Below are 27,734 nucleotides of genomic sequence, written 5' to 3'. Positions count from 1 at the left end.
TATGTTAGCCTACGCCGTACTACGGTTATATATGTGGAATATTTCCTAAATATTCTTTACAGGTGGAGTTTCTGGAATAAACCTATGTCACATCCATGTCTATTACATATACATACATACATATATATATATATATATATATATATATATATATATATATATATATATATATATATATATTCACACACATATATATATATATATATATATATATATATATATATATGCATATCTATCTATCTATCTATCTATATATATATATACACACATAAATATACATATATATATATATATATATATATATATATGTACATATAAATGTATATACATTATATATATATATATATATATATATATATATACATTATATATATATATATATATATATATATATATATATATATATATATATATATATATATATATATATATACACGTATATATATGTATATATATACGTATATGTATGTATACATATACATACATACATACATATATATATATATAGTTATATATATATACATTATATCCATCCATATACCAAGGCACTTCCCCCAATTTTGGGGGGTAGCCGACATCAACAAAGAAACAAAACAAAAAGGGGACTACTCTCTACGTTCCTCCCAGCCTGACAAGGGATTCAACCGAGTTCAGCTGGTACTGCTAGGGTGCCACAGCCCAACCTCCCACAATTCCATCTCAGATGAAGCTTCAAAATGCTGAATCCCCTACTGCTGCTACCTCCGCGGTCATCTAAGGCACCGGAGGAAGCAGCAGGGCCTACCAAAACTGCGTCACAATCGCTCGCCATTCATTCCTATTTCTAGCACGCTCTCTTGCCTCTCTCACATCTATCCTCCTATCACCCAGAGCTTTCTTCACACCATCCATCCACCCAAACCTTGGCCTTCCTCTTGTACTTCTCCCATCAACTCTTGTATTCATCACCTTCTTTAGCAGACAGCTTTTTTCCATTTTCTCAACATGGCCAAACCACCTCAACACATTCATATCCACTCTAGCCGCTAACTCATTTCTTACACCCGTTCTCACACTCACCACTTCGTTCCTAACCCTATCTACTTGAGATACACCAGCCATACTCCTTACACACTTCATCTCAAACACATTCAATTTCTGTCTCTCCATCACTTTCATTCCCTACAACTCTGATCCATACATCACAGTTGGTACAATCACTTTCTCATATAGAACTCTCTTTGCATTCATGCCCAACCCTCTATTTTTTACTACTCCCTTAACTGCCCCCAACACTTTGCATCCTTCATTCACTCTCTGACGTACATCTGCTTCCACTCCACCATTTGCTGCAACAACAGACCCCAAGTACTTAAACTGATCCACCTCCTCAAGTAACTCTCCATTCAACATGACATTCAACCTTGCACCACCTTCCCTTCTCGTACATCTCATAACCTTACTCTTACCCACATTAACTCTCACCTTCCTTCTCTCACACACCCTTCCAAATTCTGTCACTAGTCGGGCAAGCTTCACTTCTGTGTCTGCTACCAGTACAGTATCATCCGCAAACAACAACTGATTTACCTCCCATTCATGATCATTTTCGTCTACCAGTTTTAATCCTCGTCCAAGCACTCGAGCATTCACCTCTCTCACCACTCCATCAACATACAAGTTAAACAACCACGGCGACATCACACATCCCTGTCTCAGCCCCACTCTCACCGGAAACCAATCGCTCACTTCATTTCCTATTCTAACACATGCTTTACTACCTTTGTAGAAACTTTTTACTGCTTGCAACAACCTTCCACCAACTCCATATAACCTCATCACATTCCACATTGCTTCCCTATCAACTCTATCATATGCTTTCTCCAGATCCATAAACGCAACACACACCTCCTTACCTTTTGCTAAATATTTCTCGCATATCTGCCTAACTGTAAAAATCTGATTCATACAACCCCTACCTCTTATAAGACCACCCTGTACTTCCAAGATTGCATTCTCTGTTTTATCCTTAATCCTATTAATCATTACTCTACCATACACTTCTCCAACTACACTCAACAAACTAATACCTCTTGAATTACAACACTCATGCACATCTCCCTTACCCTTATATAGTGGTACAATACACGCACAAACCCAATCTACTGGTACCATTGACAACACAAAACACATATTAAACAATCTCACCAACCATTCAAGTACAGTCACACCCCCTTCCTTCAACATCTCAGCTTTCACACCATCCATACCAGATGCTTTTCCTACTCTCGTTTCATCTAGTGCTCTCCTCACTTCCTCTATTGTAATCTCTCTCGCATTCTCATCTCCCATCACTGGCACCTCAACACCTGGAACATCAATTATATCTGCCTCCCTATTATGCTCAACATTCAGCAAACTTTCAAAATATTCCGCCCACCTTTTCCTTGCCTCCTCTCCTTTTAACAACCTTCCATTTCCATCTTTCACTGTCTCTTCAATTCTTGCGCCAGCCTTCCTTACTTTCTTCACTTCTTTCCAAAACTTCTTGTTCTCTTCATATGACTGACCCAGTCCCTGACCCCACCTTAGGTCAGCTGCCCTCTTTGCCTCACGTACCTTGCGCTTTACTTCCACCTTTTTCTCTCTATATTTTTCTTACTTTTCTATACTATTACTCTGCAGCCATTCTTCAAAAGCCCTCTTTTTCTCTTCCACTTTTACCTTCACTCCTTCATTCCACCATTCACTGCCCTTCCTCATGCTGCCTCCAACAACCTTCTTGCCACATACATCACTTGCAATCCCAATAAAATTTTCTTTTGCTAACTTCCACTCCTCCTCTAAATTACCAGTTTCTCTTACTCTCACCTTGTCATATGCCATTTTCAACCTTTCCTGATATTTACTTTTTACCCCCGGTTTTATTAGCTCTTCAACCCTCACTAGCTCCCTTTTACATCCACCTACTCTATTCCCCCACTCTTTTGCTACAACTAATTTTCCTTCCTCCAAAAAATGATCAGACATACCGTTAGCCATACCCCTAAACACATGCACGTCTTTCAATCTTCCAAACATTCTTTTAGTTATCAACACATAATCCATTAATGCCCTTTCTACTACTCTTCCATTTGCCACTCTTACCCATGTATACTTATTTTTATCTTTCTTTTTAAAAAAGCTAGCACTTATTACCATCTCTTGTTCAACACACATATCTACCAGTCTCTCACCACTCTCATTTTCACCTGGTACGCCATACTTCCCAATGACACCTTCTACCTCTCCAGCGCCCACTCTAGCATTTAAGTCACCCATGACAACTACATAATTCCTTCTACCCAGTCCTTCTACACACCTAGTTAATTCATTCCAGAACTCATTCCGCTCTTCTTCACTTTTCTCACTACCTGGCCCATACGCACTGACAAACGCCCAACATTCCCTACCCAACCTAACCCTTACCTACATTAACCTAGATGATATCTCCTTCCATTCCACTATATATATATATATATATATATATATATATATATATATATATATATATATATATATATATGTATATATATATATATATATATATATATATATATATATATATATGTATACATATACATACATATATATATGTATATATATAGTTATATATATATATATATATATATATATATATATATATATATATATATATATATATATATATATATATATATATATATATATATGCATATGTATGTATATATATATATATATATATATATATATATATATATATATATATATATATATATGTATATATATATATATATATATATATATATATATATATATATATATATATATATATATATGTATGCATGTGGAATATTGATTCACACCCCAAGATTACAGAATCTAAGAAAAAAAATATGAAAATCGAGTCTCATGGCAACAGCAAAAATAGTCCAAGACACTTTTTGATGGTGGCATTCATATCTTTAAAAGGAGATATGTCAATTTTATACATAACAACACGAGTTCAATTGATTTTGGGATGTTTGGGAGACATACATGGTTATGGTGAGGCATTATCCATGACAGCAAATGACAAAGGTAGATAGAGAGAAAGGGTGCACTGCAATAAAAAAAAATAAAAAAAAACTTTGATGATCGAGGGACAAAAGGGAAAGATACGAAAGAGGCAATAAAAAAAGGTCAAGTGCATCGATGTGTTTTTGTGAAATATGAGAGGAGGAACCAAGAAATTTCCAGTAAGATGGACTAAGGCAGTGATTAAATGATGTATTTTCAATACAGTATTTAGATGAGCACAAAGATGAGCATGAGAGTACATAGTAAATTAGCCATATATGGTAAAAATATACAGTACTGTATATGTATATCTGTCTTTGTTTAACTTCCATTCATTGCAGTGTCATAGATCATGTCTCCTTATTTCAAGAGCATAATCCCTCGATATATACAGACACTCAAATGTATTTTTTTATCTTTTCAGGGATAATTTTGAGTTTGTATTTATCTTGCACTGATAAAATGGATTCCATATCACTGCATGGCAGCAATAGAACAGATTCCATATCACTGCATGGCAGCAATAGAACAGATTCCATATCACTGCTCAGCAATAGAACAGATTCCATATCACTGCATCTCAGCAATAGAACAGCCATTTTCTCTTATGAAGTAAATGAAGTTAAGAAGGAAATTAGATCCGAAATTCATATTGATAAGTGGCATTCTTTGCAGTTGAAGCTCAGCCAAGATGGAGGTAAGCTCTTTTTGGTATTATGCTTTATAGGGCAAGTAAAATTAGTTAAAAGTTTAACCGAGATTGAGTGAAATATTGAGTTGCATCTGTCAAAAGTAAGTCTAAACTCAACTGAAAGTAGACATGAAATTGATCAAAATTCAACAGAATTGTATTGGCATTGTGACAAGGCTTTGTAGAATATATGGAAGTTTATGAGCTTGATTGCAATTTTTCATAAGTATGAATGAATTTTATCAAACCTGTATCTTTAGTTTGCCAAAATGCTAGTAAAATTTGTCACAATTACAGTACAATATATCCAAGATTGGTTACATGAATGAATTACAGTAATGCCTCACAATACGAAATTAATTGGTCCGGTGGTGGGTTTTGTACCGGGATTTTTTCGCATCGTGAGTTGCCTTTTACATGTAAAAAGACTAATTCATTCCAGACCCTACAAAAATGCCATAGCAAATGATCATAATAAGACTAAACTCCACTAAGCTAAATGAAATAGAACTATTTGGATCATTCAGTAATAACCTAACTGTTAATATCCTGTAAAGTAAATGTATAATTAGAGCAGACAGGAAAACAAAGCAATAATACAGGGAAAATACAGTATTAAAAATGTGGAGCCTTACCTTTGGAGTGAGGCAATGTCTAAGAGCGAAGTGATTGGGCAGTAGAGGCGGATGACAAACTGCAGAAAAAAACAATTTTACAAAACAGATTAATAAATGACAGAAAACATTAACACCTAGTTTTAGGAAACACATTAACAAATGGCAGAAAATATTAACAGGTGATTTTACGATAAATTTGAAATTAAATTTCATCTTTTTATTTGGCCTTTTTTTAATTCTGTATATTTTTTGGGGCTTGGCTATGTCGTCCTGATGGAAGGTTCCTTTAGGTAGCTTTCTAAGGGATATTTGCTACAGTAATACTCCCAGAGAATTAACCGTAGGTCTCCAGAATTCTAACTCCTGACGTGAATATCCTTAATATATCTTTAAGGATATCGCATAATATCAGGGGACGTATTTTTTGATACGACACAGCAATCTTCACCCCGAATAAATTTAATTCTTTGAGGGGGAAGAGTGGCAAACGAAAGGGGAGCCATTATCAAGGTACCCGGTGGACATCCTCTCCATACTACAATGGCCCATCATTCCTTTAATCCGTAGCATTTAAGATAAGTGCGCTCCCACGCTTCTCTCGGTGTTTATTACTGATTTCGGAATGTTATTATACAATCTCCAGCATCTTCAGCTTCTGGAAAGTTGAGTATCTAATCTTTCCTGTGTATAATATTTATGCTCCCTTCTCACAGTTAAATTCGTATAATTTAAGTGTGTTTAGTGGAGCGTAGCTAACACTGGAGGCGGCCATTTTGAGCTGCAGTCGCACGTCATAAATGCATTTTATTTAGTCAGTAGTGCGACACTCCCGGTATTTAGCTATAAAGGAAAACTTTTTAGCTAGTCAGGCAAATTATCTAATGAAGACTTTGCATACATTATAACATTTCCTCTTCCGATATGTAATGTTACTTTCGTATACGATGGGGACCCCGGTTACTTTCGTGTACGATGGGGACCCCGGTGGTATTAACCTTGGCCGCGGTCCCCACTGAAGTCTGGCTAGCCTAAAGTAATTCCCATTGTTTAACCTCATCGTATCGTTCCCTATTAATTCGGATGGGGATATGTATCCCTTAGAATTTATGGATATGGTTTGATACTTTTCTCTTTTAGAGAAAAGAGGCTAAACCCTTCCTCCCTCCCTAAGTGCCGACATTACAAGTGGCAACCTCTATATTTCGTCATCGCCGCTGAGTAGTAAACTCCAGCTTGACTTAGATAATCGTACACCATCTACCTTCTTTGATGCCGAGTATCCCGGCTTTGAAGTAAGACGGTAGCTCAGGATGTATAGTCTTGCAGCTGACAATGTTGCCGACAGGGGAATCTTTGTTTTTCTGCCGCCCACGACGGCGTCGGCACAGGAAGCCATGCTTCCTTAGTTTACAGCTGAAAGTGGACAGCATACCTGCCGCAGCGTTTTTCCCCTATAAACTATAAGACTACGTCTTGCAGCCGACAATGTCGCTGATAGGGGAATCTTTGTTCCTCTGCCGCCCACGATGGCGTCGGCACAGGAAGCCATGCTTCCTTAGTTTACCGCTGAAAGTAGGCGGCATACCTGCCGCCGCCTTTCTTCCCTGTAAACTATAAGACCCTTTTCCCTCCCCCCTCTGTCCTTTAGTGTCGGCCTAGCCGTACAATATTCTTTCGCCGGTATTCAGACAGTCATCCCAGCTTCCCAGGTTACCTATGTTGCCGGCCAGGACCCTACCAGCGGCGGTTAGGTTGCTGCCTCGGCCACTTCCTCCTTATGTCCTTCCTTAACTGGAGGTGAATGCCCCCGGGGGAAAGACTGAGCCGGCCCCGACGGCTGCCGGTGGGAAACCCATTATACTGTTGAGAATTCTTCAGTCCTCTCTTGGCCTGCCATCCACAACCTTGCAACCGGCAGTACAGCTGGCAGCAAAAGTTGTGGCCGGATGGAAGCTAGAATCAGATGTATTCCTCCCCTTCCATTAGAACTCTCATTTTGGCAAAGAGACCGTAGTCGGCAGTAGCCCTCATACACTTCCATTTATTGTGCTAAACCATGATAGTAGGAAACCCTCCTTTTCATTCTTTCTCTCTCTCTATCAGTTAGTGCCGCCAGGCACAAGCCTAACCCCGGTAGTATACCGGTAAAACTACAGTATAAAACAATACAGTAGTTAGTAATATTACAGTATACAACAATACAGTAGTGGGTAAAACTACAGTATACAACAATACAGTAGTTGGTAAAATACAGTATATAACAATACGGTAGTTGGTAAAACTACAGTATACAACAATACAGTAGTATAAATATTTCTGACATACTCTGTGTATCTTATCACAGTCTATTGTTGGGACTGCATAACATGTTTAGGTTGAAGTATTCCCTCAACACCCTGATGAATCCTTTGATTATCGGGACACTTATGAAACACCGTTCAGTATTTATATTCTAAAGGTGGAGAAGTTAGTATAGATATTAACTAACTCCGGCTCTATGCACGGGAATCGTTCCACCCTGTATTTTCCCTTATAAGGAATTTTAATATTAATATTGAAGGAAGTATCAGTGAACCCCTGGGAGAGGAAACACAGATATGTGTCTTTCCTATTTCCTTTCAAGCTTACTATCCTAAGCTATTAATTATAATAATAAGTATTACTATTAAAAGTATGCTTTTATATCAATGATATAAACAACTGAATACTCATTTCACCCTTTTTCCTTTACAGGAGGAGCCAATGGTGAAATGGGCAGTTGTGTTCTGCAACCACAAGAGTAAGGACTTTTGTGGGCATATGATGTGTAGGTCTCATGCCCCCTGCTGCATCGTATCTGGATCCCTGAGGTACTGGGACCCGAAGGGTTGCTCCAACTGCTCGACCTTGCTAACCAACGGCTTTGGAAACGATATCCCTGACACCACGGAGTCAAAGGATACAGCAAGGGAAACCCTTCGATGATGGGTAAGAGGGTTCCAGACGAACTCTCCGGGACCTTACCTACCTAACGAATCTCAAAGGCACCTTCTGTTCCCTAAGGCTCAATCCAGTCTTGTTGTGCCCCAGGTACAGGTCCAGCCGCCCTTCATCCAACTGACAGTGGACGCGGACATCAACAAGGCACTGGAAGCCATGGACATCCACCAAGAACGGATGTCGGAGGTGTCCACCGACACCGAACAGAACCTACTGCAAGAAGGCCCTGAAGAAAAAGTGGTTCAACCACCCATGGAGGAAGAAGGATCCATTTCGACGGTGACTGAGGACCCCCAGTTCACTGACGGCATATCAACCTATGCCGTCAACCTCTTCAGCCCCAACTCCCCAATCGACTACACAGGTCGACAGGAGTGAGGCGCTCCTAGAGTTGACCCAGCAGATGTTGGCAGTGTTCTGGAAGGAACAAGAGGAGATAAAGCAAGATCTCAAAGAGACGAAGAGAGAGGTACAGGAAGGGAAATGCCCTGGCGCTTCCAGGGGCTCTGCTAAGCCCCTTACAGTATCTGACCTCCCTCACTGCTCCAAAACCAACCCCTGGAGGTATACGGAGCACATGCCCATGATGAATGGGAAGCTTTACATCTCCGAGAAGTTGGGGCCAAACCCCTTGAAGGTCTTCAATTCTAGCCCAGCTTTTCAACATACCCAGATTGCTACGTGAGACTGCGAGATGAACCTGCATCCCGCGAGGAGACGGTACCTAAGGAAGTCATTGTCTTCGACCATCCTAACCAAGACCCTGAAAGAAGCAGGATATACCAACTCCAAAGTCTCCGCATTGAGCAAGAGGCACCCAACCTTCGTTGCTCCTTCCTCCAGAACTTTCCCCTTTTCGGTGAAAGCCCTTGACCGTGTCATGAAAGCAGTCGAAGAGGGAAAACCTTGCCCAGTCCTAGAGGAATGCAAGCCATTATCTGTAGCCATGCTTACCTGCGAGGGGGAGTGGAAAGAAGTCCATCTAACCTTCTCCGTCTCGAAGTTGGATCCGGAGATAGCAGGCCAGCCATTTAATGAGAACCTTCCAAAGTTGCCAGACCATCTTTTGAGAAGGGAACAGGAGACGAAAGAAAGACTTTCCGCTTCCCTGTCTCATCAGAACTGACTGGAAATGTGTGCAGGCCTAACCAATGTCCCAGACATGTACATGGTCTTAGCCAAGTCCCACATGGGTACCCATATGAAGGACTTATATGCCTTCGTCAGGTCTAGGAGGACCTGTAGAGAGCATGTGTTTGCCACAGCAAGGGTAAAACACGAACCCAGAAAGCTGATCTCGTCATGCATCTGGGGCAAAGACCTCTTCCCACAAGATGTGGTCCAAGAAGTCATTGCCAAAGCCGCCATGGAAAATAGGAACCTTCTCCAAAAGTGGGGCATGTCTTCCAAAAGGAAATCATGCTCAGACAGTGGTCCCCAGCCTAAGAACAGAAAGGCAAAGAAACCACGTAGACCTGCACAACTTCCGGCCGTGACCATGGCCACAGTGCCTCAAATGGTAACCCAGCCGCAAACGACATTTCAGATGGTCCCTCAGCAGCTGGTGGCCTAGTCACCTGTGTTCAATCCAGGTTTTGAGAGGCACATGACCACCTTTTGGCCCTACAAAGGTAAAGGGCCAAAGAGAGGCTCCTCTGGAAACTCCTCAAGGGGTAGGGGAGGATGCAGTCTTGGAAACAAGTCCTCAGGAACCTCTAAACAATTAGAGGTTTCAGGCAGGAGGCAGACTGTTTCAGTTTCGGGATCGTTGGACCTTTGATCCCTGGATCCACAGCCTAATCACGAATGGACCCTGTTGGAAATGGAACAAAATTCCACCCTCTTTTCCAGAATTCTTCCAACACTCCACCCCCTTGTTGGAAGAATATACCTCAGAACTCTTGAACAAGAAGGTAATAAGGAAATTGAAGTCCATAAAATTCCAGGGAATGCTGTTCTGTGTTCCCAAGAAAGACTCAGACAAACTCCGAGTCATTCTAGACTTGTCTCCATTCAATAAGTTCGTCGAGAACAACAAGTTCCGGATGTTTACCTTGCAACACATAAGGACCCTTCTACCAAAAGGTGCATACACGGTTTCAATAGACCTGGCAGATGCTTACTGGCACCTACCAGTCAGTCGCCCCTTCTCCTCCTACATAGGATTCCGGATACAGAAGACAAAATATGTCTTCACAGCCATGCCCTTTGGGCTAAGCATAGCCCCAAAGATATTCACAAAGTTAGCGGATACAATCGTCCAACAACTACGTTCCGAAGGAATTCAGGTAGTAGCATACCTGGACGATTGGCTGGTGTGGGCAGCATCCAAAACTACTTGTCTGCAAGCGGCCAGAAAGGTGATCCAGTTAATGGAGCTCTTAGGCTTCAAGATCAACCGCAAGAAGTCTCGCCTTTCTCCAGCTCAAAAGTTTATCTGGTTAGGAATCCATTGGAACTTTACAGTCACACCATCTCCCCATTCCACTAAAGAAGAGAGAGATAGCGGGTTCTGTCAAGAGACTAATCCAACACAAGAGGATTTCAAAATGCCAACAGTAAAGAGTATTGGGCTCTCTCCAGTTTGCAGCAGTGACAGACCTGGTGCTAAAAGCACGATTAAAGGATGCGTCAGGAGTCTGGAGAAGATACGCATCAAACGCTCGAAGAGATCAACTAAGGTTGACCCCGACCCGATTGCGCACGCTATTAAGGCCGTGGTCAACAGCCAAGAGCCTAGCACGAACAATTCCCTTGCAACCACCACAACCATCAGTGGTGATACACACAGGCCCCTCCCTGGAAGGATGGGGAGGCCATTCGCAAGAAAGGAAATAGCAGGGGAATTGGTCGCACCAGTTCAAAACCTTTCACATCAACCTTTTGGAGGCTATGGCAGTCTTCCTAACGTTGAAGAAACTATCCCCTTGCAGAGCAGTCTACATCAGACTGTTCCTGGACAATGAGGTGATTGTAAAATGTCTAAATCGACAAGGCTCGAGATTACCTCACATCAACCATGTGATGCTAGCTATCTTCTACCTGGCAAGGAAGAAAAGATGGCACTTATCAGCAGTTCATCTTCAAGGGTTCCGCAATGTGACAGCGTGACAGCGGATGCTCTATCCAGGCGAAAGCCGATAGAAACAGAATGGTCCCTAGACGCAGACTCATTCTCCTTCATCTCGGAAAAAGTCCCGGGACTGCAGATCAACCTCTTCACAACGAGCGGCAACAAAAAACTTCCTCGTTGTGTAGCCCCTCACAAGGACTCTCAAGCAGAAGCAATAGATGCCATGTCTTTCGACTGGAACACATGGAATCGGATCTACATGTTCCCATCAACCAATCTCCTGCTAAAAGTCCTCGACAAGCTAAGATCCGTCAGAGGAACAGCAGCAGTAGTGACCCCCAAATGGCCCAGAAGCAATTGGTTCCCTCTAGCTCTAGAATTGAAACTGAAGCTGTTTCCTCTGCCGAACCCAGTTTTATCCCAACTGGTTCAGAAGACGACTGTCTACGCTTCATCCTTGAGAACCAACAACCTATATCTTATGATTTTCTCGCTCTAGCAGCGAAGAAAAGGTTTGGGATCTCTAAGGACAAAATCGACTTCGTCGAAGAATACAAGTCAAGTTCAACTAGGAGACACTATGAATCGTCTTGAAAGAAGTGGATTTCCTTTGGGAAAGCAAGGAAACCAACAGAAATATCAATAGACTTCTGTCTTTCTTTCTTCATCCACCTACACGAACAAGGCCAGGCTTCTACCACAATAACTGCGTGTAAGTCGGCTTTAACTAAACCTCTTCTGTACGCCTTTCAGGTTGACCTCTCTGAAATCTTCAATAAGATACCAAAAGTATGCGCTAGACTCAAACCGGCAACCCCTCCACAGCCCATAACGTGGTCGTTGGATAAAGTTTTGCACTATGCTTTGAATCTGAACAATGAGGATTGCACCCTAAAGGTTCTAACACAAAGTTATATTTTTGTTTGCTATAGCCTCAGGGGCTAGAGTTAGTGATATTGTGGCCTTATCCAGAAATGAAGGCCATATTCAGATCCTGGAAACAGGAGAACTGAATCTCTTCCCTGATCCTGCCTTTCTCGCTAAAAACGAGCTGCCCACCAAAAGGTGGGGTCCTTGGAGAATCTGCCCTCTGAAGGAAGATGTCTCTCTATGCCCAGTAGAGTGTCTCAAGGTATATCTTCGAAGAACTTCAGACTTCAAGGAGGGACAGCTCTTCCAAGGCGAAACCTCAGGATCAAACTTATCCCTAAGACAACTGAGAGCAAAACTCACCTACTTTATTCGCAGAGTGGATCCTGACAGCACACCCACAGGTCATGATCCAAGAAAAGCTGCTTCTTCGTTGAATTTCTTTCAACACATGGACTTTGTGAGGCTCCGCTCATATACCGGGTGGAAATCATCCGGAGCCTTCTATAAACATTATGCAAAGTAAGTGCATGAGGTAAACCACTTTGTGGTGGCAGCAGGTATTGTCATAAAACCTGTCGTCTAGTGCTACGATGAACAGTGGACTGTTTTGGGACTCGACAGTGCATCGGGTGCATATGTATTAATACCTTCAAGTGAAAATCACCTTGGTGATTAATAACTGTTCTATACAAGTGCAGAATCTAACTAATAACACCAGTGCCGTGTGAATATTTCAACACTTTGGTGAAGCATATCCAACATCTGAGTGAAACTAGACAGGTTTAGCTTCACATTCATTTGAGTGGCATTTTCACAATGAATTCATATACGGTATGTATATTCTTCCCTTACAGGTCAGAAATATATATAACCATGATGTCTATATATGCAAGGTTAGATTCCTACTTATGATGGATACATTGACAATTATTTTGCTTATGAAAATAAAGAGAAAAATGTATCTGCGTCTTCTTTTATCCCTCGGTATAAACGAGTCCAGAGTTTATTCTATTTCCTTAAATAGAAATCTTGATGGTACAGATGTCCAAAGTACGAAAAGTTAATCTCTAGAAAGTTTCCCTTGCATCCTTATGGAGATACAAACTTTGAATCCTTATAGTCGAAGTCGACACTTTCCCTGCAGGGGACAGGGAGCCCTAAGCTAGTTCTAAGCTTGGTGGATATGACAAATAACGATAATGTCATATATACGGGTCTAGTAGACCATATAAGGAACTCATTCAAAGTAAAGGCACTTATACAAACCCACAGATATAGTACTTTCAAGTTAATTCTCTGGTAAGCTTCCATCAGGACGACATGGCCGAGCCCAAAAAACGGATTTTGAGCAAAGTGAAAATTCTATTTTTGGGTGAGTTAGCCATGTCGTCCTGATGGACCCACCCTTCTTTATTAAATGACCCCACCCGAAACTACTCTATCTGCGGCTATTCCAGCTTAAATGCAAGTTAGGAATGATGGGCCATTGTAGTACGGAGAGGAGGTCCACCAGATACCTTGATAACGGCTCCCCTTTCGTTCGCCACTCCTCCCCCTCAAAAAGTTAAATCTATTCGGGGTGAAGATTGCTATGTGTCGTATCAAAAAATACGTCCCATGATATTATGCGATATCCTTAAGGGATATATCAAGGATACTCGCGCCAGGAGTTAGAATTCTGGAGACCAACGTTTAATTCTCTGGGAGTATCACTGTAGCAAATATCCCTTAGAAAGCTACCTAAAGGAACCTTCCATCAGGACGACATGGCTATCTCACCCAAAAGTAGATTTTTCACTTTGCTCAAAATCTGTTTTTTTACTCTACATTTTGTATTTTCTAAATTTAATTGCATATTTTCTTCATCAATTCCATATTTCTTTCTTTTTGGATCACTTTCAGCTTCCTCTTGGTGTACTAATACTGAAAGCCTCTTTAAAAAAAAAAAACTATCCAAGGAAGCTTGTATCTGCCGGCTTTTTAGAATTTTCCTGAAATGACTCAGGAAAACATCATTTATGTACTTAAGGGCACGCCCTGTGACAACTTTTTCTGGGTGTCGCTTTTCTACAACAGCTGCCATTTTATGGTAGCCGGCTAGAACCTCCTTAATTTCTGCCATTGTCAGTGGGTGTTCCTCTTCCTCCTCCTAGTCGCTAGAGAACTGTTTCTTAACTGTGCTCAGTTGTATGGCCTCCAACTTCTTTAGGTCGTAAGTTGTAAGCTCATTTTGGTGCTCCTAGATAAGCTCATTAATATCGTTCTCATCGACTTCCAGACCCATAGATGTCCCAAGTGTAACGATCTTGGCAACCTCAGATAGAAAAGGTTCAGGATCGTCAACTTTTATGGTATCGGCTTCGGCTTCAGCTTAACCTATGTGGAAGCCCTTGAAATCTCGTGCGGAGACGGCATCTGGCCATAGCTTTTTCCACACAGAGTTCAAGGTCTGACTTGAATTCTCCTGCTAAGCTGTACAAGTATTGATGATTTGAGGCTTATCACAACATCAAAATTCTCCTTCCAAAATTCACGAAGGGTGAGTTTTGTGCTCTCAGTGATCTCGAAACATCTCTTGAATAGATATTTTGTGTTGAGTTTCTTAAAGTTAGAAGTCACTTCCTTGTCCATGGGCAGGAGGAGAGGGGTGGTGTTAGGCGAAAGATAGAGAACCTTGATGAATGAAAAATCCTCTAGGGTAAAATCCTGGAGCGCAAGAGGGTGAGCAGGCAGTCTGGCTGAAACAAAGGTGAACAAAGTTCATGTTACCCAGGCTTTGGCATTTAACCTCCACATCATCGGAAGCTTCTCCTTAAGCACTTTGTGGGCCTTGAAGGCTCGAAGAGTCTCCGAGTGATACACCAGCAGGGATTTCACCTTACAATCCCCAATGGCATTTGCACAGTGTGCAAGGGTAAGCCTGTCTTTCATAAGCTTATTCCCGGGTAGCTTCTTTTCTTTCGTCGTGATGTACGTCCGACAAGGCATTTTCTTCAAGAAAAACCCAGTTTCATCGCAGTTGAAGACTTCCAGGGAACAATAGTCTTCAAGGACAATCAACTCTGCGAACGTCCTAGCAAAGGCTTCGGCCGCTTTCGTGTCTAAGTTTGCAGCCTCCCCATGACGCACTAATGAATGAACTCCAGACCATCTCTTAGATTTTTCAATCCAACCCCAAAAAGCCTTGAACTCAGGGGGCGCCTGCTTCAGTGTATCTTCTCTTGCATCGTCTTCAGCCTGAGCACGCACAAAATCACTGAAAAGGGCGCTGGCCTTTATTAATATTATTACTTGCTAAGCTACAACCCTAGTTGCAAAAGCAGCATGCTATAAATCCACGGGCTCCTACAGGGAAAATAGCCCAGTGGGGAAAGGAAAAAAGGAAAAATAAAAATAAAATGTTTCAAGAACAGCAATTTCCTTGTCCTTAATCTATATAAGCAGCAGTCTCTCCATCACATCATGGATGTGACTCCTCTTGCTTGAGAAAACAGTCATGCCCTTAGAAAATGTTGCTGGTCTGATGGCTTCCTTCTGTTTTAGGGTTGTTCCTATTGTAGACGGATTTCGGTCATATTCTTTAGCGATCACACTTAACTGCATACCAACCTCGTATTTCTTTATTATCTCAGGCTTCATCTCTATTGAAAGCATCCTCTTCTTTCCCTGCATATCTGCAGCTTTCTTGGGACCCATGGCTAATAAAATATTGTAACGTGATATCGCAACACGTTACAGTACAATAGTCATGAAAGCTAAATCATGAACACAAAGTTAATGCGTACGATACCGCCCCGAAACAAAATGGAAGAGGAATGACAATGCATAGATGCATGATGGGATACTGTACAATAGATGCTATCCAATAGGAAAGCAGGATCTTATTTCTGAGTAGGGAGATAACCAATGGGAGCACGGGAGGATAGTGGGGAGTTTATGGGCTGGTGGGGCGCAAATTTTAAAATCAGTCTTGAAGTCGGTCGGAATCTCGTACCTTACCACAGTGTGTAGTGCGAAATATTTTTCGCGACGGGAGTCAGAAAATTCTTCTTATCTAGTTTCGCTGTGTGAAAATTTTGTAAGCAGAAGCTTTTTTATCGAGAGGTATCACTATATATTAAAAGTTGTTTAGGTTAATAAATTACAACTAGATTGTATCAAGGTTTCTAAAAAGAAATTAAAATTCTTTAGAAGTACGACTGAAGTAAAGAAAAAAAATTATTTTTGTATACTGTAATACTGAAATCAATAAAGTTGATGAAAATCCTTCTGAAACTGTCTCAAATTATGACTTGAAATTAGAATTTGAGAATCAGAGCAAAACCTAATGAAATTATGAGTCAAGTTCATTCATATTAACAAACATTTTCAAAATTAGAACCACTTGTATAAATTTCCTGAAATCAAAATGGATATTTTATAAAGGATGATGGCATTTTGTAAACATAGTATCCAATTTTGTATAATCTGAATGTTACAAGAAATATTTATCATTACTGTACCTTGTTTACTCCTGGTCTGTTGTGTTACCTTCTCAGCACCCATATTTTATTTGGGAAAGGGTTCAATGTCAAATATATATATATATATATATATATATATATATATATATATATATATATATATATATATATATATATATATATACATATAAATATATATATATATATATATATATATATATATATATATATATATATATATATATATATATATATATATATATATATATACAGGTATATATATATATATATATGGATAACAGATTTTGAGGGAAGCAAAAAATCTATTTTTGGGTGAGATAGCCATGACGTCCTGATAGAAGGTTCCTTCAGTAGCTTCCTAGGGGTTTATATGACTACAGTAGATATTTCCAGAGAATTAAACTAAAGGTTTCACAGAATTCTAACTTCTGGCGCGAGTATCCATAAGGTTTCCCTTTAGGATATCATATAATAACAGGGGACGTATGCTTGACACGCCACATAGCTATCTGCACCCCACATAGCGTTTACGCTTCGAGGGGGAAGTGTGGCAAGTTATGGGAGGAGTCGTTAAAAAGTTCTCCTCCGTTACTGTTACGGTACTAGGCGACGTCAACATCCGGTCGCCATGTTGGCCGTCACCGTTGCACGCCATTTCCTCATTCCTTCCGGCGTTTATGCCATCCTCCATGATACAATAAGATAGGGAGGGGCCTGACAGGCCAGAATAGAGAATCAGGGTGGGTCCATCAGGACGTCATGGCTATCTCACCCAAAAATAGATTTTTCGCGTCGCTCAAAATCCGTTTTTTGGGCTCAAGCCATGAAGTCCTGATGGAAGTGCACCAGAGAATTAATGTATCGTGGATTTTTTCCCCTTTTTAGTAGTGCCTTCGACTTCTAAACAATATTCCTTTGGTCTGATGACCTTAGAGACCATGACATCTCCGTTACATGTCACTACCAATAGCATATACTATGTTATGGCTTCCTGCCCCCCTGGCTGGGAAGTCCTATTTGGACGAAAGGAACATCTTGAAGCTAACTTGATGAAGAAACTCACCTGTTGACGAAGATCTTGCTGGTCTCGTAGACATATCAGGAAAGTTAAGTAATTGTGTTGGAACAATTTTTTTAATTTTCTCTAGGTGAGTATACATCAAATAGGAGCAATATTATAACATAGATTATAATAATGATCAAATAATAGGGATAATAAAAATCTCTTACAGTATTTTATTTCATATGATAGGGTGAAATGAGATGCATATGGTAGCGGAAATTTCTATTTTATTCAATAAAACTTTTGAATTAATATGAAATAAATAAATAGATTTCAATAAAATGTAGTTAACAAACATAGACTAAAGACAACAGAAGACGTGGGTGTGGAATCTGAAAAGGAAGAACTTGCCATTACACATATAAGTTCCAAGGTAACTATAAAGTCTTTTAAAGTCTTTTATACACTTCATGTCCAAAAAACATGTGGCACACGTGTTCTTATCTATGTTACTTCACCTTTGTAGAAGAACAGTCCTTAGTGTCACCAGATGGCACTTAAAATTACTATGTTTCGCACTAGGGTCAACACAGGCACCCGTTGAGTTAGAGTCCCGAATAACTCACTGTTCTGCGCAGCACTAGACAGCAGGCTTTAACACACTACCTGCTGCCACCATGTAACGCTTCAGTTCATGCACATGCTTCGTATAGTTTTTGAAAAACACTCTTGAGAATTTCCAGCCTGTGAAAGATCGAAGGCTTTCGAAATCCATTGCTTGAAAGAAGTTTAGGGAAGAGGCGACTTTCCTGGGATCATGACCTGCGGGTGTACTGACAGGATCCGCTCTGCGAATAAAGTAGATGATCTTCACCCTTAGTTTGAGTGACAAATCAGATCCCGATGTTTCTCCTTTAAAGAGCTGTCCTCCACCAAAGTCTGAAGTCCAGACTAGAGGCAAAATGGAGCACCTTATCAAAAGACCAGGAGATGGGTATCGGTGGAGGTGCAGGACGGAGTCTAGTACATGCCTTTGGAAGCTTGTTAAAGATGTCGTTGGACAGGTCTATCTGGAAGGCGTAAAGTAATGGTTTTGTCAAGACAGATTTGCAAGTGGAAATCGTGTTGGCTGCTAAGCCTTGTCCATGAAGGTGATTGAAGAAGGACAGACAAAAATCTATAGAGATTTCTGTAGGATTTTTAGCCTTGTCGAAGGACACCCACTTCTTCCAGGATGACTCCTATTGCTTTCTGGTAGACTTAGTTTTGTATTCCTCTAGGAAGTCTAAACATTTCTTCGAAATCCCAAACCTCTTCTTCATGGCTAGGGAGAGAAAATCATGAGATGGAGGTCTCGGGTTTTCCTTGATGAAGCGAAGACAGTCGACTTCTGAACCTGCTGGGAGAGAACTGAGTCCGGCAGAGGGATCAGCTTGGGCTGTAGCTCCAAGACTAGAGGGAACCAGTTGCTCCGGGGCCACTTGGGTGCCACTAGGGCTACTGTTCCCTTGAAGGTTCTCAGCTTGGTGAGGACTTTCAGCAGAAGGTTGGGTGGAGGGAACAGGTAAATCTTGGACCATCTGTTCTAGTCCAGGGACATGGCATCCACTGCTTCCGCTCTGGGGTCCTCGTATGGGGCCACGTAAAGAGGAAGTTGCTTGTTGTCGCTCGTCGCGAAGAGGTCGATCTGCAGTTCCAGGACTTGATGGGAGATGAAGGAGAATGATCTTGTGTCTAGGGACAATTCCAACTCTATTGGGCTTGTCCTCGATAGAGCATCCGCTGTCACATTGCGGAATCCTTGTAGGTGAACTGTTGAGAGGTGCCATCTCTTCTTGTCCGCTAGGCGGAATATGGGCAATAGCACTTGGTTGAGTTGGGGCGATCTTGAGCCCTGACAGTTGAGACATCTGACCACAACGGCGCTGTCCAGAGTTAGACTGATGTGGATCGAAGGACGTGGGGACAGTTTCTTCAGAGTAAGAAGAACCGCCATGGCCTCCAAGATGTTGATGTGAAATGTCTTGAATAGGGGAGACCATGTTCCTTGAACTTGTCGCTGATGGGAGTGACCCCCCCATTCTTCCAGCGAAGCATCCGTGTGGATGGTGACCGACAGAGGTGGTGGTTGAAGAGGAACTGATCTTTTCAGGTTCTTTGCCTCCGACCATGGCTTTAGGAGTGAGCGAAGCCTGGTTGGTAGAGGTCTCTTGAGTTCTCTTCGAGCGATGGATACATTTCGTCTCAAGACTCCCGATGCATCTTTTAGCTGTGCTCGTAGCACTGGATCTGTCACTGAGGCGAACTGGAGAAAATTACGCGTCTCCCAGCCGGTAATATAAATGAACACTGAATATCCAAAGGACTCTTTACGTAACTCAAAACAAAAGTTGGGTGACTACTTTATGTGAACTATTCTAAAACCCAACCTCTTGTTTCATTTCTTAGTCAGGGATTCAAGAGAAGCACTGAAACAAATATTGGCGATTGAAATTATACGCACTTTTACAAAAATTAATATATTTATAAAAAATAACTATTTAAGAGGATTAACACCAAAAATAAATCACTCGAAATTTAAATAAGAAGTAGATCTGAGACTTATAACAAATCACTTCAGAAAATAACAGAAACACTTGTTTCAATAGAAATTATTTTGTTCAAAATTATTAATTTTGACAATTAAGGAAAAGAGTTAACAATTTGACACTCTAATTCTAATGAATAAACCATAATGAAATTTACATATATGTAATTGTTACAAGGTTACAGAACGGTTAAGCAAAATCTTTAATACACTTTCACTTTATCCTAACTATACGAGGTCAGTTACAAAATAATCTTCAATTTGAATTACTTATAATACTCACTTCAGTTTTCTTTTAAGCAGATACAAAAATATATCAATGTTTCACGAACACTACACTTTTGAGTAAAAAACGGATTTTGAGCGAAGCGAAAAATCTATTTTTGGGTGAGATAGCCATGGCGTCCTGATGGAAGGTTCCTTTTTGGTAGCTTCCTTGGGTATAAGACTACTAAGATATTCCCAGAGAATTTAACCACAGGTTATCACAGAATTCTAACTTCTGGAGCGAGTATCTCAAAGGTTTCCCTTTAAGACATCGTAATACAACAGGGGACGCATGTCTGAACGTGCCACATAGCTATCTTCACCCCGAACAGAGTTAATGCTTCGGTGTGTAAGGACTGAGAATAGCTGGGAGCCGTTCCACAGCCAATCTCACTCGTGGCTACTACTGATACTCGAGACGTAAACAAACGGACGCCATTGCTCTGATGACGTCACGCCCGTCTTCATCCTGAAGCCAGTTGCTGCCCATCACCATGATACAGTAGCACAGGGTGGGAACAAAACTGGACGAAGTAGTAGGGAGGGTCCATCAGGACGCCATGGCTAACTCACCCAAAAATAGATTTTTCGCTTCGCTCAAAATCCGTTTTTTGGGCTCAAGCCATGGCGTCCTGATGGAAGAGTACCAGAGAATCAATGTATCGTGGTAGATTTTCCCCTAGTATTAAGTGCCTAGGCATTGACAAAACAGCAAAGTAATCTTAAATAAAGAACCATAGGGAAGAAGTATCCTGCCCCCCTTGGCAGTGAAATTCCCATGGGCTATGCCGACGTCAAAGTGGTATTGAAGGGCTATTCATCCTGATAGAAGAACTTGAAGAACTTAGAGATGAAGCTGAATGTTTGGTATTTGTATAGGAACATTCTGAAATTAGAACAGTGGTGGTTGGACACTGTGTATAGAGTTCATCTCATGGGTATCAAAAGTAAGTATTCGTGTAGGAACCTTACTTAGTCAGAGTGAATATAATTTAGGATTAGACATCTTAAATTCTTCATAACCATAAGAAAGGAGGAATAAATAAAACTATGACAGGTATGTATTTCATAGTAAGTAGGAGCTGATTGAGACGCACAAGTAATAAAATAGAAATTTTATTTCACAAATGCAGAAATTGATTAATTTACAGCAAAAAGTAAAGTTCATTTACAGTAATTATAATGTACATAGAAATAAAGGCTTGCTCTTGAATCTGAAAAGGAATTTCAGGATTATTAGTAGGTACTCGTTCTCGAGGAACGCAAGTCTTTAATTAAAACACATCATGCTCAAGGCATGCGGCACTTGTGTGACACTATGACATTTCACCTGGGATAAGAACAGTTATAAAAGCACTAAGTGTTTTTCAACATCACTATGAATCGCTCGAGGGTCAACATAGGCACCCGAAGAGTTAGAGTCCCAAGTAACTCACTGTTCTAAGCAGAGTTAGGTGCAGGTTTCATAACACTACCTGCGGCTACCACAAAATGTTTGACTTCGTGCACTTGTTTCGCATAATGTTTAAAGAAAACTCGCGAGGACTTCCAGCCCGTGAAGTTTTTAAGGCTTTCAAAGTCCATGCTCTGAAAGAAATTCAGAGATGATGCCACTTTTCTAGGATCATGACCAGCGGGTGTACTGTTCGGATCCGCTCTGCGAATGAAGTAGGTGATTTTCGCTCTTAATTGTTTCAGTGACAGGTCGCTGCCCGATGTTTCTCCTTTGAAGAGTTGGCCTCCACCAAAGTTTGAAGTTCTGCGAAGATAGACCTTGAGGCTCTCTACTGGACATAGAGAGGCATCCTCCTTCAGGGGGCATATTCTCCAAGGGCCCCATCTTTTGGTGGGTAATTCATTTTTAGCGAGAAACGTCGGATCAGGGGAGAGGGTAACTTCTCCTGAATCGGTAAACAGGATGTGTCCTTCTTCTCTTGATAATGCCACTATTTCGCTGACTCGAGCTCCCGAAGCGAGAGCAAATAAAAATATAACTTTCTGAGTCAGATCCTTGAGGGGGCATGAATCATTGTCCAAGTTGGAGGCGAAATGGAGTACCTTGTCTAGTGACCAGGAGATCGGTTTCGGTGGGGGTGCTGGACGTAGGCGACCACATGCTTTTGGTAGTTTGTTGAAGATGTCGTTGGACAGATCAATTTGGAAAGCATATAGAATTGGTCTAGTCAAGGCTGATTTGCAGGTTGATATCGTATTGGCTGCTAATCCCTGTCCATGAAGGTGAATAAAGAAGGACATACAGAAATCAATCGTGATTTCTTTAGGATTTTTTGTCTTGACAAAGGAGACCCATTTCCTCCAGGATGATTCATATTGCCGTCTCGTGGATTCGGTCTTGTATTCCTCTAGGAAGTCCAGACTTTTCTTCGAGATCCCCAAACCTCTTCTTTGCGGCAAGGGAGAGAAAATCATGAGATGAAGGTCCTTGATTTTCGATGATGAAGCGAAGACAGTCGACTTCTGTACTTGTTGAGAGAGAACTGGGCCCGGGAGAGGGATCAGCTTGGGCTGCAGCTCCAGGACCAGGGGGTACCAGTTGCTCCGGGGCCACTTGGGAGCCACTAGGGCCGCTGTCCCTTTGAAGGTTCTCAGTTTGGAGAGGACTTTCAACAGAAGGTTGGTGGGAGGGAACAGGTAGATCTTGGACCATCTGTTCCAGTCCAGTGACATAGCATCCACTGCTTCTGCTTTGGGGTCCTCGTACGGGGCTACGTACAGAGGAAGTTGATTGTTGTCGCTCGTTGCAAAGAGATCTATCTGAAGTTCTGGGACTTGGTGAGAGATGAAGGAGAACGATCTTGCGTCTAGAGACCATTCCGACTCTATCGGGTTTGTCCGAGATAGAGCATCCGCTGTCACGTTGCGGAATCCTTGTAGGTGAACTGCAGACAGGTGCCACTTCTTCTTCTCTGCCAGACGGAAGATTGGGAGAAGCACCTGATTTATCTGGGGCGATCTTGAGCCTTGGCGATTGAGACAACGAACTACCACCGAGTTGTCTAGGGTTAGACGGATGTGGATCGAGGGCGGCGGGGATAACTTCTTCAGTGTTAGAAGGACCGCCATGGCCTCCAAGATGTTTATGTGGAACGTCTTGAACAGGGGAGACCAGGTACCTTGAACCTGTTTCTGGTGGGAGTGACCTCCCCAACCTTCCAGTGAGGCATCCGTGTGGATGTTGAGTGATGGAGGAGGGTGTTGGAGAGGAATGGACCTTTTCAGGGCCTTTTCTTCCGACCACGGCTTTAGGAGGCGTCGCAGTCTGTTTGGAAGCCGTCTCTTGAGGTCTCTTCGAGCGATGGATGCCGAGCGTCTCCAGACTCCCGCGGCATCCTTTAGCTGTGCACGAAGCACTGGGTTTGTCACTGAGGCGAACTGTAGAGAGCCTAGAACTCGTTCCTGCTGTCGTCTTGAAATGCGTTTGGATTTCAGTAGTCGCTTGACAGACCCTGCTATTTCCTTCCTTTTCTTCTGGGGGATGGAAAGGCGGTGTGACTGAAGGTTCCAGTGGATTCCCAACCACTGAAACTTCTGAGCTGGAGAGAGGCGAGATTTTTTCTCGTTGATCTTGAATCCCAGGTGTTCTAGGTACTGGGTAACTTCGTTGCAAGAATTTGCACAATCTTCGGGCGATGGAGCCCAGACTAGCCAGTCGTCGAGGTAGGCCATCACCTGGACGTTTCTCAGGCGGAGTTGTTGTACTATGGCATCCGCCAGTTTTGTGAAGATCCGAGGGGCCACGTTGAGGCCGAAGGGCATGGCCCGGAAGGCGTAGCTTTTCCTTTGGAGTCGAAATCCTAGGTAGGAGGAAGCGTGATGGTTCATTGGAACGTGCCAGTAGGCATCCGCCAGGTCTATAGAGACCGTGTAGGAACCTTGAGGCAGAAGGGTCCTTATTTGTTGAAGCGTCAGCATCTAGAATTTGTCGTTCGCTATGAACTTGTTGAGGGGGGATAAGTCCAGAATGACTCTGAGTTTGTCTGAGTCCTTCTTGGGGACACAAAACAGTCTCCCTTGGAACCTGGTGGACTTTACCTTCCTTATCACCTTCTTGTTCAAGAGGTCTAGAACATATTCTTCCAGAAGGGGGGTTGATTGTTGGAAGAATTGCTGGAAGATTGGGGGTGGTTGAGTCCAACTCCAGCCTAGACCCTTCTTGACGATGCTGTGCGCCCAGGGATCGAAGGTCCAACGATCCTGGAATTGGCGGAGTCTTCCTCCCACCGGAAGCACTTCATTGCTTCTGGTGTCCCAAGGGCTTGCTGCCTCGGCCGCTAGCTCCCTTTCCTCCTCTACCTCTGGAGGGACGGCGAGATGCGTCTTTGCTTGCACCCCTGAATGAGCCTCTACCTTTGGCACGAAAGGTAGTTGATTGTTGCTCAAAGGCAGGGGTGAAGACCGGTGACTGTGACAACACCGGTTGGGGGACCAATTGAAAGGTCTGTTGTGGTTGGGCAACCACTTGGGAGGTAGCGGGTCCCGGAAACTGACGTCTTTGCTGACGTTGCTGGGGTTTTGGCTTTTGGGATTTCCTCTTAGGCTGAGGTCCGTCGTCCTGAGAGGGTTTCCTTTTCCTGGACATGCCCCACTTGTGGAGAAGGTTCCTATTCTCCGTGGCGGCTCTGTCAGTGATTTCCTTCACAAGGTCAGAAGGAAAGAGGTGTTTTCCCCAGATGTTGGAGGAAATCAGCCTCCGGGGTTCGTGTTTCACGGTGGCACCGGCAAACACGAATTCACGACAGGCTCTTCGAGCCTTTATGAAGTGGTACAAGTCCTTCATTACAGTCAATAAGTGGGATTTGGAGAGTACCATGTAGTGGTCTGGTACTCTAGTGTCACAGGCCATAACTTCAATTTGGACTTGATGAGATAGGGATGCCGCAAGCCTCTCCTTCGTATCTTGTTCCCGACGAAGGAGGTGATCGTTGAGCTTAGGGAGGTCTTCATTAAACTGACGTCCGGCGACGTCAGGATCGAGCCTTCCCACGACGAAAGTATGTTGAACATCTTTCCAGTGTCGAGCGTCAGGGGGGGTCACTATGGAGAAGGGTTTGCACTCCTCCAATGCAGGGCAGGGTTTCCCTTCATCCGCCGCTTTAAGGCATGCAGCTAAGGCCTTTTCCAAGAATGGAAGAACCGCAGTTTCAGGTGCAACGTAAGTAGGGTGCTTCTTGCTCAAGGCCGGAAGCTTAGAGCAGGTAAAGCCTCTACTCTTGAATGCGGCGGCTAGCATAGCCTGGGCCTTTGCGAGATCGAACACTATCTCTTCCTTAGGTTCGGTCTCTTCCTTCGAGGCAGGTTCGGAACGAAGCCGGACGTAACAGTCCGGGTAGGCCTCAAAGTTTGGGAAGAACTCCACATCTTCCAAAGGGACCGTGCCGATCTTATCACTGACAAAGATCCTGCCGGTCGCAATAACCATATGCTCTGCATACCTCCACGGGTTGGCATGAGATGAGAGCAAGCGCGGAGATCCTTGACCGAAATCCTCTTCGGTTCTCTGGATCCTATCATAGACCTGATGGACTCCTGGTTCTCCTTCAGCCTGTCGTCCATGACGGCTCTAATCAGTCGGATCAATTCTTGAGTGGAAGAAGAAGGATCCGGAGTCGAGGAGGTAGACGGAATAGACATTTCCGTCGGTGTAGGAGTAGGAGGGGGGATGGACGGGGGAGCGACCTCTTGCTCCGACTCGGCGTATTCCACCTTGTCTTCGTCATCTTCGGCTCCTTGAGCCATAAGCGTTTTCTCCGTGTCTTCCGAGACATCCGAAATCTGTTCGTCATCTTCGGAATCCAAACGGCACTCATGCATGGACTGAGCCATGACTACATCAGGTTCCACCGTAATTTGGACAGTGGGGATCACGTCTTTGGGTACCACTGAATCAGGGGAGGCCTTAGGGAACAACAGTGACCTCAGTTCTTCGGTGGCCAGGTACGGTCCGGTAGCATTTTTCTGGAAGCCACGCACCCACTTGCGCAGCTTTTCACGAGAAATGTCTCTAATCTCCGCTGAGGGAGGGTTATGGAAGGCTTCAACTAGGTGAGCCTGACAGACCGTACAGTTCAGTGGATTCCAAAACTTCAAATCCCCTTTCTTGTCTTCACAAGGGGCGTGAGTCCTGCAAGCCGTATGCCCGTAAAACTGCGGGCGTTTCACAGCGCAGAAGGCGAAATCACACTTCATCTGCTCCTCCTGTGGAAGAAAGAGAAAATGAGTATGGGGGAGTCATAAGAATGGCTCTTAAACTAAGTTAATATTAATTATTAATTTTAACTTAATGAAAGGTGTGATGCATAGAGATTGAAATAGTAAAGGAGAACATGCTCCATGCATCTCGCCCGGCTGGTTACCATAAGCTTGGTCCCTGGATAATCCGAGTGACCGAAGGCACCGGATATAATTCCTTAGAGCTCCATAGTATTTTGGAATTCCGTGGAAAAATCCAAGGGCAAGATTGGGACCGAGATCATTCGGTCCCAAGTTAGGGGCTAGAAGGCCTCTTTTAAAGGTAACTGCTTCTGGCAACCAGCCGTGCTAAGATGCACGTAGCATGCTGGAATTAGAAGAATGCAAAGAGACAGCATGATCACTAACAGAGCAGTACCAAGGTACTGATCTTAATAGTAGAAACAGTCTATCTGTTTGCGATATAGGGCTATCATTGTCATATGATAGCTACAGGAAGGGGGTGCAAGTATTCTTGACGCCTCCGGGGGCATCCGGCAAGCCGCCGGCATGCCGGAGCTCGCTCCAGCAGAGATTCTGGCATTAGGACAGACAATGTTCAAAGTCAGTCAAATACCAGGATGGCGGCCGCCGGCACAACGGCGGCACGCCGGCAGGGAGCGGCGGCTCCGGCAGTCGGAGGATGCCGGATTGGTGACTGGGATAAGGATGGTTAAAGCTGTACCGGGTTGCCGGCAGTAGATGCCGGCACTCCGGCGGCCGACCGGCGAGCGGACGACAAGCTAGGAGGAGGAGAGCCGCCGGTAGTAGCCGGCGGCAGCCGGCAGTCCCTTTGTACACGGGGGGCTGGCGGCAAGGTTAGGAAGAGTCACCAAAGTAGGAGGCAGGTATTGC

General features: G+C 42.9%; 1 protein-coding gene across 5 annotated transcripts in view; it reads left to right on the top strand.

Moving 5' to 3' along the window:
• The window catches only part of LOC137629602 (latrophilin-like protein 1), a 511,095-nt gene that overhangs the window by 237,677 nt on the left and 245,684 nt on the right, over positions 1–27,734 (top strand). For all 5 annotated transcript variants that reach the window (XM_068361081.1, XM_068361085.1, XM_068361084.1 and 2 more), the window contains one exon: positions 4,481–4,753. In XM_068361081.1, coding sequence (XP_068217182.1) covers positions 4,481–4,753 — 273 coding nt within the window. The remainder of the gene's footprint in view (positions 1–4,480; positions 4,754–27,734) is intronic.

This window comes from Palaemon carinicauda, chromosome 37 (assembly GCF_036898095.1).
Source record: "Palaemon carinicauda isolate YSFRI2023 chromosome 37, ASM3689809v2, whole genome shotgun sequence".
NCBI lineage: Eukaryota > Metazoa > Arthropoda > Malacostraca > Decapoda > Palaemonidae > Palaemon > Palaemon carinicauda.
Note: the sequence above shows the minus strand (reverse complement) of the source record. Positions and strands in the feature narration are given on the sequence as shown.